This window comes from Gadus chalcogrammus, chromosome 3 (genome assembly GCF_026213295.1).
Source record: "Gadus chalcogrammus isolate NIFS_2021 chromosome 3, NIFS_Gcha_1.0, whole genome shotgun sequence".
NCBI lineage: Eukaryota > Metazoa > Chordata > Actinopteri > Gadiformes > Gadidae > Gadus > Gadus chalcogrammus.
Genome location: NC_079414.1, coordinates 13,621,594 through 13,635,108, shown reverse-complemented (window position 1 = coordinate 13,635,108; position 13,515 = coordinate 13,621,594). Strand labels below are relative to the sequence as shown.

Sequence of the window (13,515 nt, the reverse complement as noted above, 5' to 3'; positions counted from 1 at the left end):
AGGAAATAGGCATTTTTTGATTGGTTCGAGATCACCAGGACAAGGTCATCAAATGATTTGAAGAAATCAAGAGACAGGAATGCCTTTGCATCCTCATGAGCAACGTAGGAGAATATTGTCGGAGTGGAGGTCACCCTTTACTCATACGCTTCTCTATGGCTCAAAGACCTCATGATGTTGTTACCAGGAGAAAATCGAGTACAACAATATATCTATTTAGGACCCTATGATTAATAACATTGTTGAATGAAAGACACTGCAGGACAAATTAGGCACTCACCGTTTATGCACAACCTGTCATTTCATATCAATACATAGGCCTATATATACATTTCCATCATTGAGAGTGCAGTCGTTTTACATGCTCCATTGTTTAATCATTGCCTTGACTACTAGGTTAATAAGGAAGAGTTGGATATTTAGAGGGGGAGGGGGGACAAAAATGTAAAAATGTGTCCCTATGGTCATTGTATTTCGTTGTACCTGTTGAATGAATAAAAACATAGAAAATAAGTAGAGGCGTGTTGGTCTTTCTTTTTCTGTTGATTTTTTTTACTTTTTAACTCTTTGGTAATCCAAAAATGTGTTCACACTCTGTCAACACGAGCTACATTGCAAACAAACACACGCACACACACACGCACGCACGCACGCACGCACGCACGCACGCACACGCACACAAGCATACGACGCACACAAGTATACGCACACGCACACACCTGACACGCCACAATGACCCACCCAGTAATGCTTCCCCACCAAGGCTGCTCTATCGATTTATTCATAACAGATACGTGCCATTTTGTTATGTCTTTGAGCCGCGTCGTTACTCGTCGTTACTTTTTTAGGGACTCGGTTGTGTTCTGCGGTAGGCTACTTGCATTGAGGAAGCACTGTGGTCCAAGAGCTAAGCTTTACACTTCCTCGTTCTCATCATTATTGGGGTCTACATCATGGTCTACATGCAGAGCTCAACTCAACATTATACCAGCCTCGTAGTGGTGATGTGATTGATTTAGTTGTTGTTTTAACTATTCACCTTACGGTTCTCTTCTGAGTGATGTGCTGCAATTCAACTTCAGAAAAAATATGGTGAAATTCGTTTGCTGATGGATTTTTTTTCCATAGGCTTGAAGAAATTATAGTTTGGTAAGTGTATGCTTATTATTAATCTATTTAAATACTTAATACAAATATAGACTGATTTACATTCTCACAAGTGCAATTTTTTATGTTTTTATTTAATATTTTGCTATTGAATTGGTATTACGCCAAACATCTTATTTTGGAAATTATTATAAAAATTACGATTTAAGGTCACTATCTCTTTCTACAGCACAACATCCGCAGGTTGATAGCTGTAAGGCTCGAAGAATGCCTCGTTCTTTCCTGGTGAAGCGAAGGGACCCTAACCACCAGCGGGCCACTTTGAGAAGCTCTGGCCAGAGCAGTGCTGTCATGACACTGTGCGAGTTGCGACAACCTAGGCGGCCCTGGGACAGCGCCTTGGAAAGCTCCTCAACAATAATACACAGAGATCACACTGGGATCTGCTCCTCCTTGCTGCCAAAGCCCCACACTGCGTTACAGCCACTCGGCTCCAAGACATCCAGTAAGAGAGATACTTTTGCATGGTTTGTTTTGGATTCAATTGAAAGACATTGTGTATTGATTAGTTAATCAGCTGATTGATTTGTCATTTATTTATTAGTTAGCTAAATCGTGTGTTTGTAAGTCACAGTCAAAAGTCAAAGTAAAATGTATTCGTATAGCACAGTATCAGACACAGTGGTTATTCAAACTTATACTTTTTAGTAACGAGACAACCGGAGTAAGACCAGTTTGAAGGGTATTGGCTTCGGCCTTTACAATTATAAAAAGCTGCACCCTGCAGCACTTTTCATAAAATATAATGTCATATATATTGTTTCTAATGGCCCATATCTTGTGAAATTCACATTTTCTTTGTTTCAAATTGTGTAGATACTGACACCTGCAGTTCTGACAGTAGATATGATTCAACTTCTGATGGGAGTAACAGATTAGCCCCGACCTCGCCAATGGTATGTCCCAATGAAATTAATGTACACACTCGATTTAAAGGTTTCAATGAAAAATATGTTTTTAGCTTTACTTGATTGTATATTCAGGTCAAACAGGTGGAAAGGGAAATGCCAATAAAATCAATAATAATTGCTTATCGGAGGAACTAAACAACTCCACAGTGGAGTACACTTGAGTTCCACAGTGGAGATCCACACAACTCAGTTAGTTCACTGGGGTGGAGCCTCCACTCCGGGAACTAACTTATGTGAGAATTGGGTAAGAGATCCATTGTAAAAGGTGTTTTACTACAGCATAGAAAATAGTGAAGGGACAGACAAGAATCAAGATACATATTTCATACTTTAAACTGATTTTCTTATGTGCTACTCAATTTACAAATAATTTATATTTCATGAATCTTCAAAATAATCTGTAGAATTGTTTCATCCACCCCTACCTCGTTCTGAGTGTATATATATATACCTTGCACATGGATGACAAAGAAAACTTTTTTTAAGTCACATAAGATGCGCCTAATCCATCACGTTTGTATTGTAGGGGAAAACCTTTAGTTGTACAGTGTGCGGAAAGGTCTTCAAGCGTTCCTCCACTCTGTCCACGCATCTGCTCATCCACTCCGACGTCAGGCCCTACCCCTGCCAGTACTGTGGGAAGCGCTTCCACCAGAAGTCGGACATGAAGAAGCACACCTTCGTCCACACTGGTGAGTCTAGGGTCATGAATGGTCGTAGGAGGTGTCACACTAAATTTGTACCGGCTGCCAAATTTGTACCGGGTGCGTCATCCATACGTAATCCATTCCAAACCTGCCTGTCAGCAGATGATCGCGTCGTCCGTTGCCGGGCAGGTTTCAAAAAACATTCGCGCTCATGTTGCCAAAGACGAAATAACATAATACAGTTAACGGATCGCTAGATAATGTAATGTTTTGTTGGGTTCCTTAATAAACACACGATGTATCTTGGAACAGACATCAACATGCAGCGCGCCAATCCAACTGCGCATGCTCCGTGTGACGGTCTAATAACTGATGTTGATATCATTACAGATAACACTTGTTTTTACTTTATATTTGTATTGTATTTAATTGTTTAATCAAATTTAGCAAGTAAACTGAGTGTTTAAAGCAGGTCAAGGACGAAATAGCACAATACAGATAACGGGCTAGATAGAAGGTTCGCGAATGTTCACGTCATTCGACGCGATCGTCCGTTGCCAGGCAACGGACGAAGCGATCATCTGTTGCCAGGCAGATTTGGAGTGGATTACGTATGGATGACGCGCCCGGTACAAATTTGGCAGCCGGTACAAATTTAGTGTGACAGAGGGTGTCACGTTAAAATTGTACCGGGGGCGAAAATTGTACCGGCCTACGTCATCGTTTGTTTACATCCTGACAACCTGACAACCTGCCCGGCAACAGACGACGCGATGCAGAAAACATGTTTCCAAACGACGAAATAACATAATACAGATAGCGGATCTCTATCTGTATTATGATAGATAGCGATAACACTTGTTTTTACTTTATATTTGTATTGTATTTAATTGTTTAATTGAAACAATAAAAAAATGTGCCCGCAAAACGGGCGATCGTGTCAAATGACGCGTCAAATCACGTAGGAAGGTTCTTGAACATTCTAGACTATGAAACCTGCTTAAAACACTCAGTTTACTAGCTAAATTCGATTAAACAATTCAATACAATGCAAATATAAAGTAAAAACAAGTGTTATCTAGCGATCCGTTATCTGTATTATGTTTCAAGAACCCTGCTACGTCATTTGACGCGATCACGTGACGTCAGAATCCGGACTTTAAATCCATATCTAAAGTTTAGATTTGTCTATAAAGGGCGATGGTGGACTAGCTCCGATTTTGGCAGTAGCAGGTTTACACTTTCTTTCGCTTTGATTTGTTTCGAACAATCCTGTTAGTGGAAGCCGGGATCTGTAGGTGCGTAATTGGCAAGCACAAACTCGACCAGTACTAGTCAACTTTAAAAAGGATTAAAATCAACACTGTGAAAACTGTAACTGTAGAAAAATCGTATTCGAATCCCGCTCTGAAAGCGTTATGCACTGGCGCAAATGAGTTTCTTTTTGGTAGAAATCTCTGCAATGAACCCTGAAAAAAGGCGTAACTCAGACTTTGCAGTTTTTGGTTTCCGGTCGCGGTTCTCTACCATCTTCCCCCAGAATTTCTGCTGGTTCCGATATTGAAATGACTCATTGACCAACAGCCCACCTTTAAACCGCAATGAGTATTACCATTAATAAATACGATTTTAACGCTGCTTTCTTGCCCAGGTCGTGCTCGGAAAGTATCTGACTCATCTGGTAGAGTGAAGGTTAAATTCAAAAACCAACGTTTTTTCTCCCTTTGCAGGTGAGAAGCCGCATGTATGCCGTGTGTGTGGCAAGGCGTTTAGCCAGAGTTCCAACCTCATCACGCACTGTCGCAAACACAACTGGGAGTGGCCCTACCATTGCCCGTGCTGTACCTTTGGCTTCCAGACCAAGCTAGCGCTGAGACAGCACTGCTGCTCCCTTCGCTACAAGGGAAGACTAACTGACTGACTAACTCGCAGGAGGGAAGGTCGGTCAGGCAGGAAGGGGGATTAGCATGCTATGAATTGTATTAGAAGTCAAGGGGATCTTGCTCCAAAGGCCAACTGAAGCCATACCACGATAGTAGGCTGCAGCAGGCCAATGAAATATGCAGGGCATATCTTTTAAGCACGTAATTATTGTTGATAGGATCGAATGTTGGGCCTTGGAGGTTATGGTACGATTGCGCTCCGCTCGCACTAGTCAATGTAGGAGTTAGTTAGACTCATGAGGTTCATAAGCCCAGGTTACACATATTTTCATCTACAAGCAATTTGTGACGCATGGACTGTATAAGTTACTAACATAACAATATTTATTTTTTCGAAACTTTAGTTTTTTGGTGTTTAACACATTACCTTTTAAATGTGGATGATGATTGTTACTGATTTTTTTTATGATCCGGGGTTGAAATGCCTTTCATTCTTTGTTCTGAAGCCCAGAATTCATCAAATGAAAACGATTGAGGCCAACAAGAAATGAAAAACATTATTCTGTCTATGTGCGGGAAACAAAACATTATTTCCATTATATCTAACTACTGCTTACATATTTGACATGTATAGATGCCTTGATATGTATATGATTGAGAAAGTGACTCTTTCATATTTGTTCATTAAATTGAGGTCGCTTAAGAATCATTCTCATACTACTTGCAATGACTAAAGCTATACCGTCCACTGACGTTTGTGAAAAAGGACCTTCTTCAGTTTACAATATATATTATCTATAATTATTAACTGGTCAGCTGTTTCACCACTGTGCTCTTGGGACAACAACGCTGGAACAGTCTTTTCCCGGGGTATTTTCGTCCACTTTATTGTAGGTGCGAACCTTCAGCTACTCCGGCTTTTTGGCTGCGATGTCTCCTGCAGAGTCATACACAAATCACAAACGACTTACCCTATTTAAATGGACAGGGTAGTTTTAGACTTAAAAAAAAAAAAAGACTGTAGGTAATCCTATCCAGTAGCCACTGTTAAAGTTATAATGTATAAGCTTCATAACAAACCCTTAAGCTGCTGTTCTTAAGTCAAGTGAGATAAATGTTTCTGCAAATTTCGGATTAACCAACCAAGATTTGAGTGGCTTGGTCCAGGTGAGGGGACTCTTGCTGTCCCATTTCCTAAGGGTGTGTTTCTACCACTGTCCGGTGGTAGATCGACTGATCGATCTGATCTTTTCTTATTCTCTCAGAAACCTCATCGGCGAGAAAATTTCATACTATGTTTTCCTAAAACATGGTCTAATGTTAACTTAAACCCGCACTTTGTAAGTCTTCCCTATATAAACATCTAGTGGGTATTAGCAGTGGCGGGCCGTACTATTAGGCAAACCAGGCATTTGCCTGGAGCCCCGGGCCCCATAGAAGGTTTTTGGGGCCCCCAATTTTTTTTTTTTTTTACCTTTATTTTTCCAGATAAAACATTAAGAACAGTTTCTTATTTACAATATTGATCTGGTCAAGAGGGCCCCAATGCATATATTTTGTCCCCATATTTATTATTTTTATAAAAATCTCTTCACAATAGTAGCATCGGGATGTCTAATTACTCATGTTTTGACGATCTTTCCGTGTGCACCCCCCTTCAGTCTGCACTACATGGGTATTCCATGTTACGCGCATCACGCTCATCACGCGTATGCGGAAATTATGTCAAATTCAAAACAGTAAGCGGAAAGAGAGAGAGAGAGAGAAATCGAGTGAGACATAAATCGAGTGAAACATGAAGCGATCGTACGAAAGCGGGATCAAATAAAAAGAAGAAGAAAGACCAAAGGCAGGACTTTCTTTCAAAGCTGCCAAAGCTATCCAGCTGTTTTACAGCCACCGCAGTGGCAGCGGGACCGTCGGCGGATCAAGAGCAGCCGTCAACGTCGTTTGCTGTCACGTTACTGCTCCTTTCATTCCAAGTGGCTCTGGCTCAGCCAGCAGCGATGCTAATGACGTGTGTCAACAAACTGACGGAGATGATGCACAACTGGTAGTGAATATTTCTCACTCTCCTTCTTCCACTTTGGTTATTGAAATTGATGACAATAACGATAACAATGACTGCGAGACACATATTCTTGTGGATGACCCAGCACTCTGGCCCAAGCTGCTGTGTCTTGGGCAGGTGCACACATATTCTTGTGGATGACCAAGCACTCTGGCCCAAGGGCCGCAGATTCACAAAAGCATACTATTACATAGTAATGAAAAATGGTGAGAGGGTGAACAGGTCTTGGTTAGTCTACAGTGAGAGACCGTGCAGACCGTGTTTTTTGCTTTTGTTGTTGCCTTTCTGGAAAACAAAAAAAACTGAGTGAGGAAGGATTTAAAGGCTAGAATAACCTCGCAATGCATCTAATCAACCATGAAAGGTCTGAAGAGCACAGGAAATATAGTGATAGCTGGAAGCAGCTATCAGTGGGTTTCCAGTAGTGGTTTCTGGAAACCCTCAGGTAAATGAGGACTTAAGGTTAACAGTCAGTGTAATGTGTCAACATAACTAATCTTATTGTTTTGTATGTTATTTTCAATTTGTAAATAGATAATTAACATTTGCATGAAAGAAGGATAGTGACTTTTGTTCATCCCTTGTATGGAGTATCTCATTATGCGATATAAGGTACTGAGACCGGTAGATGCAGGGGCCCCCAAATGACTGTTTGCCTGGAGCACCCAAAGGGCTAAGTTCGCCACTGGGTATTAGGGTTAGAGTTCTATCCGGGGTTGTATTAAAAACGAGTAACAAAATATTGTAGTGAGGAAATATTGGCCATGGGGTGGCACTGTTACACTGAAACAACTTAGAAGTAGCCTACAACGTTTTGCCTCCCAAATGGACCAGATCTATTGCCATCACTCATGATTGAGGAGCTTGAGTAAATCGACGGTAGGCTATTAATATCTGCTATGATCCAAAGTATCACCGGAGTCGTATATTTCCCAGATCTCATCATCGTGGCGCGGTGTTTCCACCGTCATGCCTCGTTACTACCGGTAATAATCTAGGCCTCAATTTCCCTAGACGTGTCATTCGTTAAATTCATAAAGACATTATGGTTCAAGTGAACCAGACTTTTCCTATGAAATACAAATTATTACCTTCGTCTGCCATTTATGCACTTCAAGTTTTCAAACCTCTCCGCATGCTTTATAGTGTCAGCCTTCCTCTTTTCCGCATCAATTCTCCCTGATCGACTACCCTAACGTAAATTATTTTTGACCATTAAAAAGAAGCTTAAAACGAAGACACAAAATGCTAGCAATTGAATGGAAAACATAGTCCATGACCATGGATATAAAAGATAACCACTTGGAGACTTCAGAGATGACATTTAATCAATCATATAAATTACCATATGGTTTTCAATGGTAAGGTAACATAAGGGACATTATGTTTGTGAATGGTTTTGCTTTTGGATCCTATCATTTCCCGAAGCGATCCCAGGTACTGATTTCCGAATAGAAGGCGTCGCCAGGGCAGGAGGTATTCACCACTTGACGGTGTCCCAGTAGGGTATAGTTTACAGCCAGTCTCCCCCCGTCGACCGCACACTGTACCAGACGGTGGCGCAGCAGGTCCATGGAGTAGCGCGAAGGCAGAGTGGATATGTAGTTGCCGATGATCGCCACGCCGTAGCCGACGGAATTGCGATCCCTAGTGTGCGCCCCGCGGTTATGCCATCCTCTGCCCTCGTAAACATAGCCATCAGAGCCCACCACAAAGCTTGGAGGGGGATAACAAAAAAATACATAAATTATGTTCTTCACAAGGCATAGATGTAGTATAGTTGTGTTGAACTATAGGAAACTATTAACATGTTGCTGTTGGGTTATGTATTTTATAATTCATGCAAACAGTGGCCCTTTCGTTCAATACCCAAATCAAGTGCCGTGATAGGACGGCTCTCAATTCACTCAATGTTCACCAAGCGGTTCCAGACGTGCATTCTATCAACGATGAAGGAGGGTTGTACCTGTATCCGATGTCTTTCCAGCCCCGCTCGTCCTGATGGAAGCGCTGCATGGCCCTCATGTCTCTGGAGCAGGCTGGGAAGGACAGGCAGGGCGTCGAGGGCTGGTAGGTGTGATGGATGTAGAGGTAGGGCAGCGGGGGGGACAGAGGCGAGTGAGTGCCTCGGATGACCTCCGCTCCCCACTGGCACCGAGAGATAATGGGAGGGCAGTCTGCGCACAGGGAAGACCCAAGACGGAGGGTGAGTGGTCCGGGCACTGGGAGGTAAAAGTGTGACTCCCCCCCCTGTGTAGGGGGACTCAACTATTTGGAGAGGTTGATTAGCACTAACACAAAGGACAGGTGTGACAGTGGAATCTGGTGGCCCGATGCATTGGCCAAAAGACAGGGCAAGACCTTTGACTAAGAACCAGGGGTTGATATTCATTTGTGGAAGAGAGCCCCAAAAGTATTACGTTATAACGTTATTGACAAAGAAAATCATTTTTACTTGATATCTTAACAAAACCTCCATAATTGATTAGTTGGTAAACCCTGTCTCACTGTAGGTATAACATTTATTTCTTGTTTCTTTTTTTTTATATTGTGGGCATATTGGCAATTCCTATTTTATATAAATTTATTTTTTAAATGTACAGGTATATATATATATATATATATATATATATATACACTAAGGAGTGGTGTATGGGTATCATTTTTTTTCTATATATATTTACCATTTATATACAACACTCCTGCATGCTTGCCGTAGTTATTCCCCACTGTTTACCTCGGGGGTGGATCGCAGGGGCAGCTCTTACCCCAGTACATGTGAGTGAAGGCCTTCAGCCCCTCCTTCACCGACACCTCAACGCCGTCGTCCAGGGCGATCCACTCCGTCTTCTCCAGCTTCCACACCATCACCAGCGTCTCCATCACCTGCCTCTCGGGGTCCAGCGGCTCCAGCAGGCTCCTGGAGCTCTGCCGCCGCTTGGCGCTGGCATGGCCCCTCAGCTCCTCCAGGCCGCGGCCCTCGTTCAGCACGTAGCCGTAGTACCCCCTCAGCGTGGCGCTGAGCCTGGTCGGCGGCGGCGGCGGGGCGGCCCGCGACAGGTTGCCGAGGGCGGTGCCCAGGATGGCCCCGTCCATACCCCCGTTGATCAGGGCGTCGGTGGCCAGGGTGGGCGTCCGGGACAGCCGGAACACCCTGGGCTGCTCCACGCTGTCCCAGCAGCCGCCGGGCCCGAGACGCAGGTCGGCCGAGAAGTCCTGCAGGCTGAGGAAGGACAGGCCCAGAGACCTTCCCAGGGTGAGGGGGAAGACCCCAAAGGCCGCCACGCCGGACGCTCCGCCCTCCTGCTCTGTCTCCGCCCCCACCTCCGCCTCCCGGGCCCTCAGCCCCGCCTCGATGCCCAGCAGCAGGGGAGCCAGGGCCACCGTGGTGCCGTCCGGGGCCAGCACCACCCCCCGCTCCTCCCCCTGGTCCGTCACAATGTGGTGCACGGCCTTGTCGAAGAAGCTGAAGGAGGAGGCGTTCAGGATGGCCTGGTCCAGGGTGGCCGAGAGGACGGGGAGGCGGTTGGAGGCACCGAGGTAGTGCACGGTGAGTGGGTCGTCGTGGCCTGCGATCCTCCGTAAGGCTCTGACCAGGGCCAGCGGGGTCAGGGAGGGGTTGGACTGTTCCACCTGCTCCACGGCGCTGATGAAGCTCTCCATGCTGCGCAGGTGGGGAGTTGACACTGGAGCTAACCAATGAACAATAAGCAGGTTGGTGTTTGACACTGGAGCGAACCAATAAACATAAGAAGGTGGGCAGTTGACATTGGAATGAACCAATGAACAATAAGCAGGTAGGCGGTTCACACTGAAGCATTCAATAAATAATAAAGTGGGCGGTTGAAACTGGCCTCTGTGGTTAGAGGTTCCTCACTTTGTAAAAAGGTGCTGCTTTTGTGTTTTATAAGAGTTGGAATTAAAAACCTGAGGGCACCTTATGCAAATTAGAATTAGGGGAATGTACATAAGCCCAGGTGTACTCCCTGGTGAATATATATATTTGTTAGAAAAAACTTTACACATCCTCATTTTTTAAGAAAGACAACCAGTACCAAGCATTCGCAAATATGGTCCTAATCTGACCAGAAAAAAGTACTATTGGAGAAAAGTGAGAGTGTATAATCGACTGTGTAATCATTTACAAAAGGGAAGGCTTGCCTATAGGTCATTAATGTTCCTTGACATCAAGCAATATGCAGGTGGGAGTTTGAAACCTAAGATTTCCATTAAACAATAAAAAATAAACAACCTGTCAATGGAGAAATAATTAAACTGTTAGGTCTCCGTCTAACTGAATTAGATATTAAATTAATCCTATCCATATGTTAACACAACTATCTCAATAAAATACTGTCATAAGACTTCAAGTAATTACTATAGAGAAGCAGTGGCTAATTTAATAGGCCTATTTGGAATAAGGGGGGGAAAGTTTTTTTTATTAATTATTAAAATGAATGACATGTACCTGCAGGAAGGCTATGGGCGCCTTGAAATGAGACCGCCAGAAGCAGCCAGAATGTCCCAAACGAGGCCATGCTGTCCTTGATTTACCCGTACCTGTCAAGAATCTCTTAGGTTCCCGAAACATTGATGTTTAAAAAAATTGATGTTCCGAAAAAACACTCACCATTACAGTTTGGTGGGATCTTTTTTTTAAACTTAGGCCTAGCTACAATAATCTCTTAATGATTAGACATCCCCGGTGATTTGAGTTCGTCCTGGACGTGTTTTCTGTAACGTTCAACTCTCCACACAAATAGTTGGTGAGTTGTGTATGTGATTTTGGTCTTGTGTTCCCCCACGAGGGGAGGGTTTGTGTACACTGATGCTTACAAATATTGATTAAGCCAAAGTTGACTTGTGTCATTCTGAAAACAAAGTCTGGTACAGCTTGTTTCTAGGTTACACATGCTAGCATAGTGAAATGTTAATTAACTCAATAGCTACCTACCCATGCACATCATTAGGCATCATAGACCTGTGGTTTATGCTTGGCATGCTTCTATAATAATTAACAGTAGTTACACGTGAGACCCAAGCTATGTTCTATGCCACAATGTGGCATTGAACGTTTTTCATAATTGTATATTAGGTAAATACTAAAATGTGAGTCTAAGTAGGATCCAACATTTGGTTACAAATATGAATGCATTCTCATTGTAGTAATTTAAGAATTTATTTTTGGATTATTCTGTTGCGTAAAGGTTTCATAACGGTGCAGTTATTTTCGTCACGTGGCTTTTTGAACGTGACATGTGACGACATGACGTTAACACCCGGAAGAGGAAGCATTTCTACCAAGACGATAACATTGGTAGGTCTACATACATTCATGGATGAAACGTATCTTTGTTTGTATAATGTATTGTGTATTAATGTGGATTATACTCTTGTACAATCTAACAATTGCATTACAGCCGATATTTGCAACTGTGGCTAGCTTATTTGACCCCTTGTTGTATTTGCGCGAAACCTTTAAAAATGCATGATTCCCCCGGTTGACAAATTTGCACATTTAGTATTTGCTGATGCTCCGCCTCAACCCTCTCTATTCCCTTTATTCTTATGTTTATCCTAATAGAAGATGGAGACTCGGTTCACCAAAGGGAAGTCCGCTATTCTTGAGCGACCACTTACTCGGCCCAAAACAGAAGTGAGCGTCAGCGCGTTCGCTCTGCTGTTCTCCGAGATGGTGCAGTATTGTCAGAGTAGAGTCTACTCCGTGTCCGAACTCCAGGCTCGGCTGGCAGAGATGGGCCAGGGCGTAGGGGTCAGCCTGCTGGACGTCCTGGTTCTGAGGGAGAAGAACGGAAAGAGGGAAACCAAAGTCTTGAACATACTTCTTTTCATCAAGGTAAAGGAGTGTGTCTGTTGGTCCGTCCTCGTGCATGCATGCACGCACGTACTTATGTGGGAATGACATATTAAAAGGGCATTTGTCTACAGGTATCCGTGTGGAAGTCCCTTTTCGGCAAAGAGGCTGACAAGCTGGAGCAAGCCAACGACGACGACAAGACCTACTACATCATAGAGAAGGAGCCCCTGGTCAACCTGTACATCTCAGTACCCAAGGATAACAGCAGCTTGAACTGCGCCGCATTCACAGGCGGGGTGGTGGAGGCCATCCTCACCCACAGTGGCTTCCCCGCCAAGGTCACCGTCCACTGGCACAAGGGCACCACCCTCATGATCAAGTTCGACGAGGCGGTGATAGCCAGAGACAAGGCCCTGGAGGGCAGATAGAGGTGTGTGAGTGAGAGGGAAGGAAGGGGAGGAGAGGTATACAAGCGGCTGCTTTTAGCTCCATCGAACTGTCCCAAGACTTTTAACTAAACATTCTCAGAGGTTTTTAAACAATGAGGTAGTATTTTAGGGGTCTCTCTGGATGGTGCCATAGGCCCAAAACCAGAGCATCAGTGACGTGCCAGATTAAATAAATGTATGTACAACTTATTTAATGATGGCTGCCACAATGGTGACAGTGGCACAAAGGCTAACATGTAAACTCCACTAGGGTTAACAGGGCATACTGTCGTGTGAACAACATGGTTCATTTTAGAAACGTAACAAAATGGATCCAAATTGTATGTGAAGGTTATTTCGTTGCAGCACACTCTTACGATAGTGTTCATGGTGTTTTTGTTTTCTGTTAAAGTTCAAAGAAATATACTAATAAACTATTCTGAAAACATTGTTTTGATTTGAGTTCTATGTTAAGTTGGCAAGTTGTAAATGTAGTTTTAGTCTGCGGTGACAAAAGAAAAAAAATCAAAAAAATGTAAAGCATTTAAATACAGAAACTGCTTAGAATATACACCAAATGAATACTTTAA

At 43.4% G+C, this 13,515-nt stretch overlaps 3 protein-coding genes across 3 annotated transcripts; 2 read left to right on the top strand and 1 right to left on the bottom strand.

Moving 5' to 3' along the window:
- The first annotated feature begins 782 nt into the window (after positions 1 to 782).
- Positions 783 to 7,966, top strand: LOC130379358 (zinc finger protein sens-like). The gene is made up of 5 exons (XM_056586130.1): positions 783 to 1,149; positions 1,337 to 1,612; positions 1,984 to 2,063; positions 2,605 to 2,770; positions 4,456 to 7,966. Exons 2-5 carry the CDS (start codon positions 1,375 to 1,377, stop codon positions 4,644 to 4,646), a joined length of 675 nt encoding a protein of 224 aa, XP_056442105.1. The 5' UTR covers positions 783 to 1,149; positions 1,337 to 1,374; the 3' UTR covers positions 4,647 to 7,966.
- On the bottom strand, positions 7,551 to 11,462 carry pglyrp2 (peptidoglycan recognition protein 2). Its single transcript, XM_056586128.1, has 4 exons — positions 11,148 to 11,462; positions 9,448 to 10,371; positions 8,646 to 8,856; positions 7,551 to 8,395 (listed from the first exon to the last, which is right to left on the bottom strand). The coding sequence occupies exons 1-4, from the start codon at positions 11,215 to 11,217 to the stop codon at positions 8,095 to 8,097; spliced, it is 1,506 nt and encodes a 501-aa protein (XP_056442103.1). The 5' UTR covers positions 11,218 to 11,462; the 3' UTR covers positions 7,551 to 8,094.
- On the top strand, positions 11,223 to 13,371 carry trappc5 (trafficking protein particle complex subunit 5). The gene is made up of 4 exons (XM_056586131.1): positions 11,223 to 11,445; positions 11,887 to 11,996; positions 12,264 to 12,536; positions 12,629 to 13,371. The coding sequence occupies exons 2-4, from the start codon at positions 11,946 to 11,948 to the stop codon at positions 12,923 to 12,925; spliced, it is 621 nt and encodes a 206-aa protein (XP_056442106.1). The 5' UTR covers positions 11,223 to 11,445; positions 11,887 to 11,945; the 3' UTR covers positions 12,926 to 13,371.
- The last annotated feature ends 144 nt before the right edge of the window (positions 13,372 to 13,515 follow it).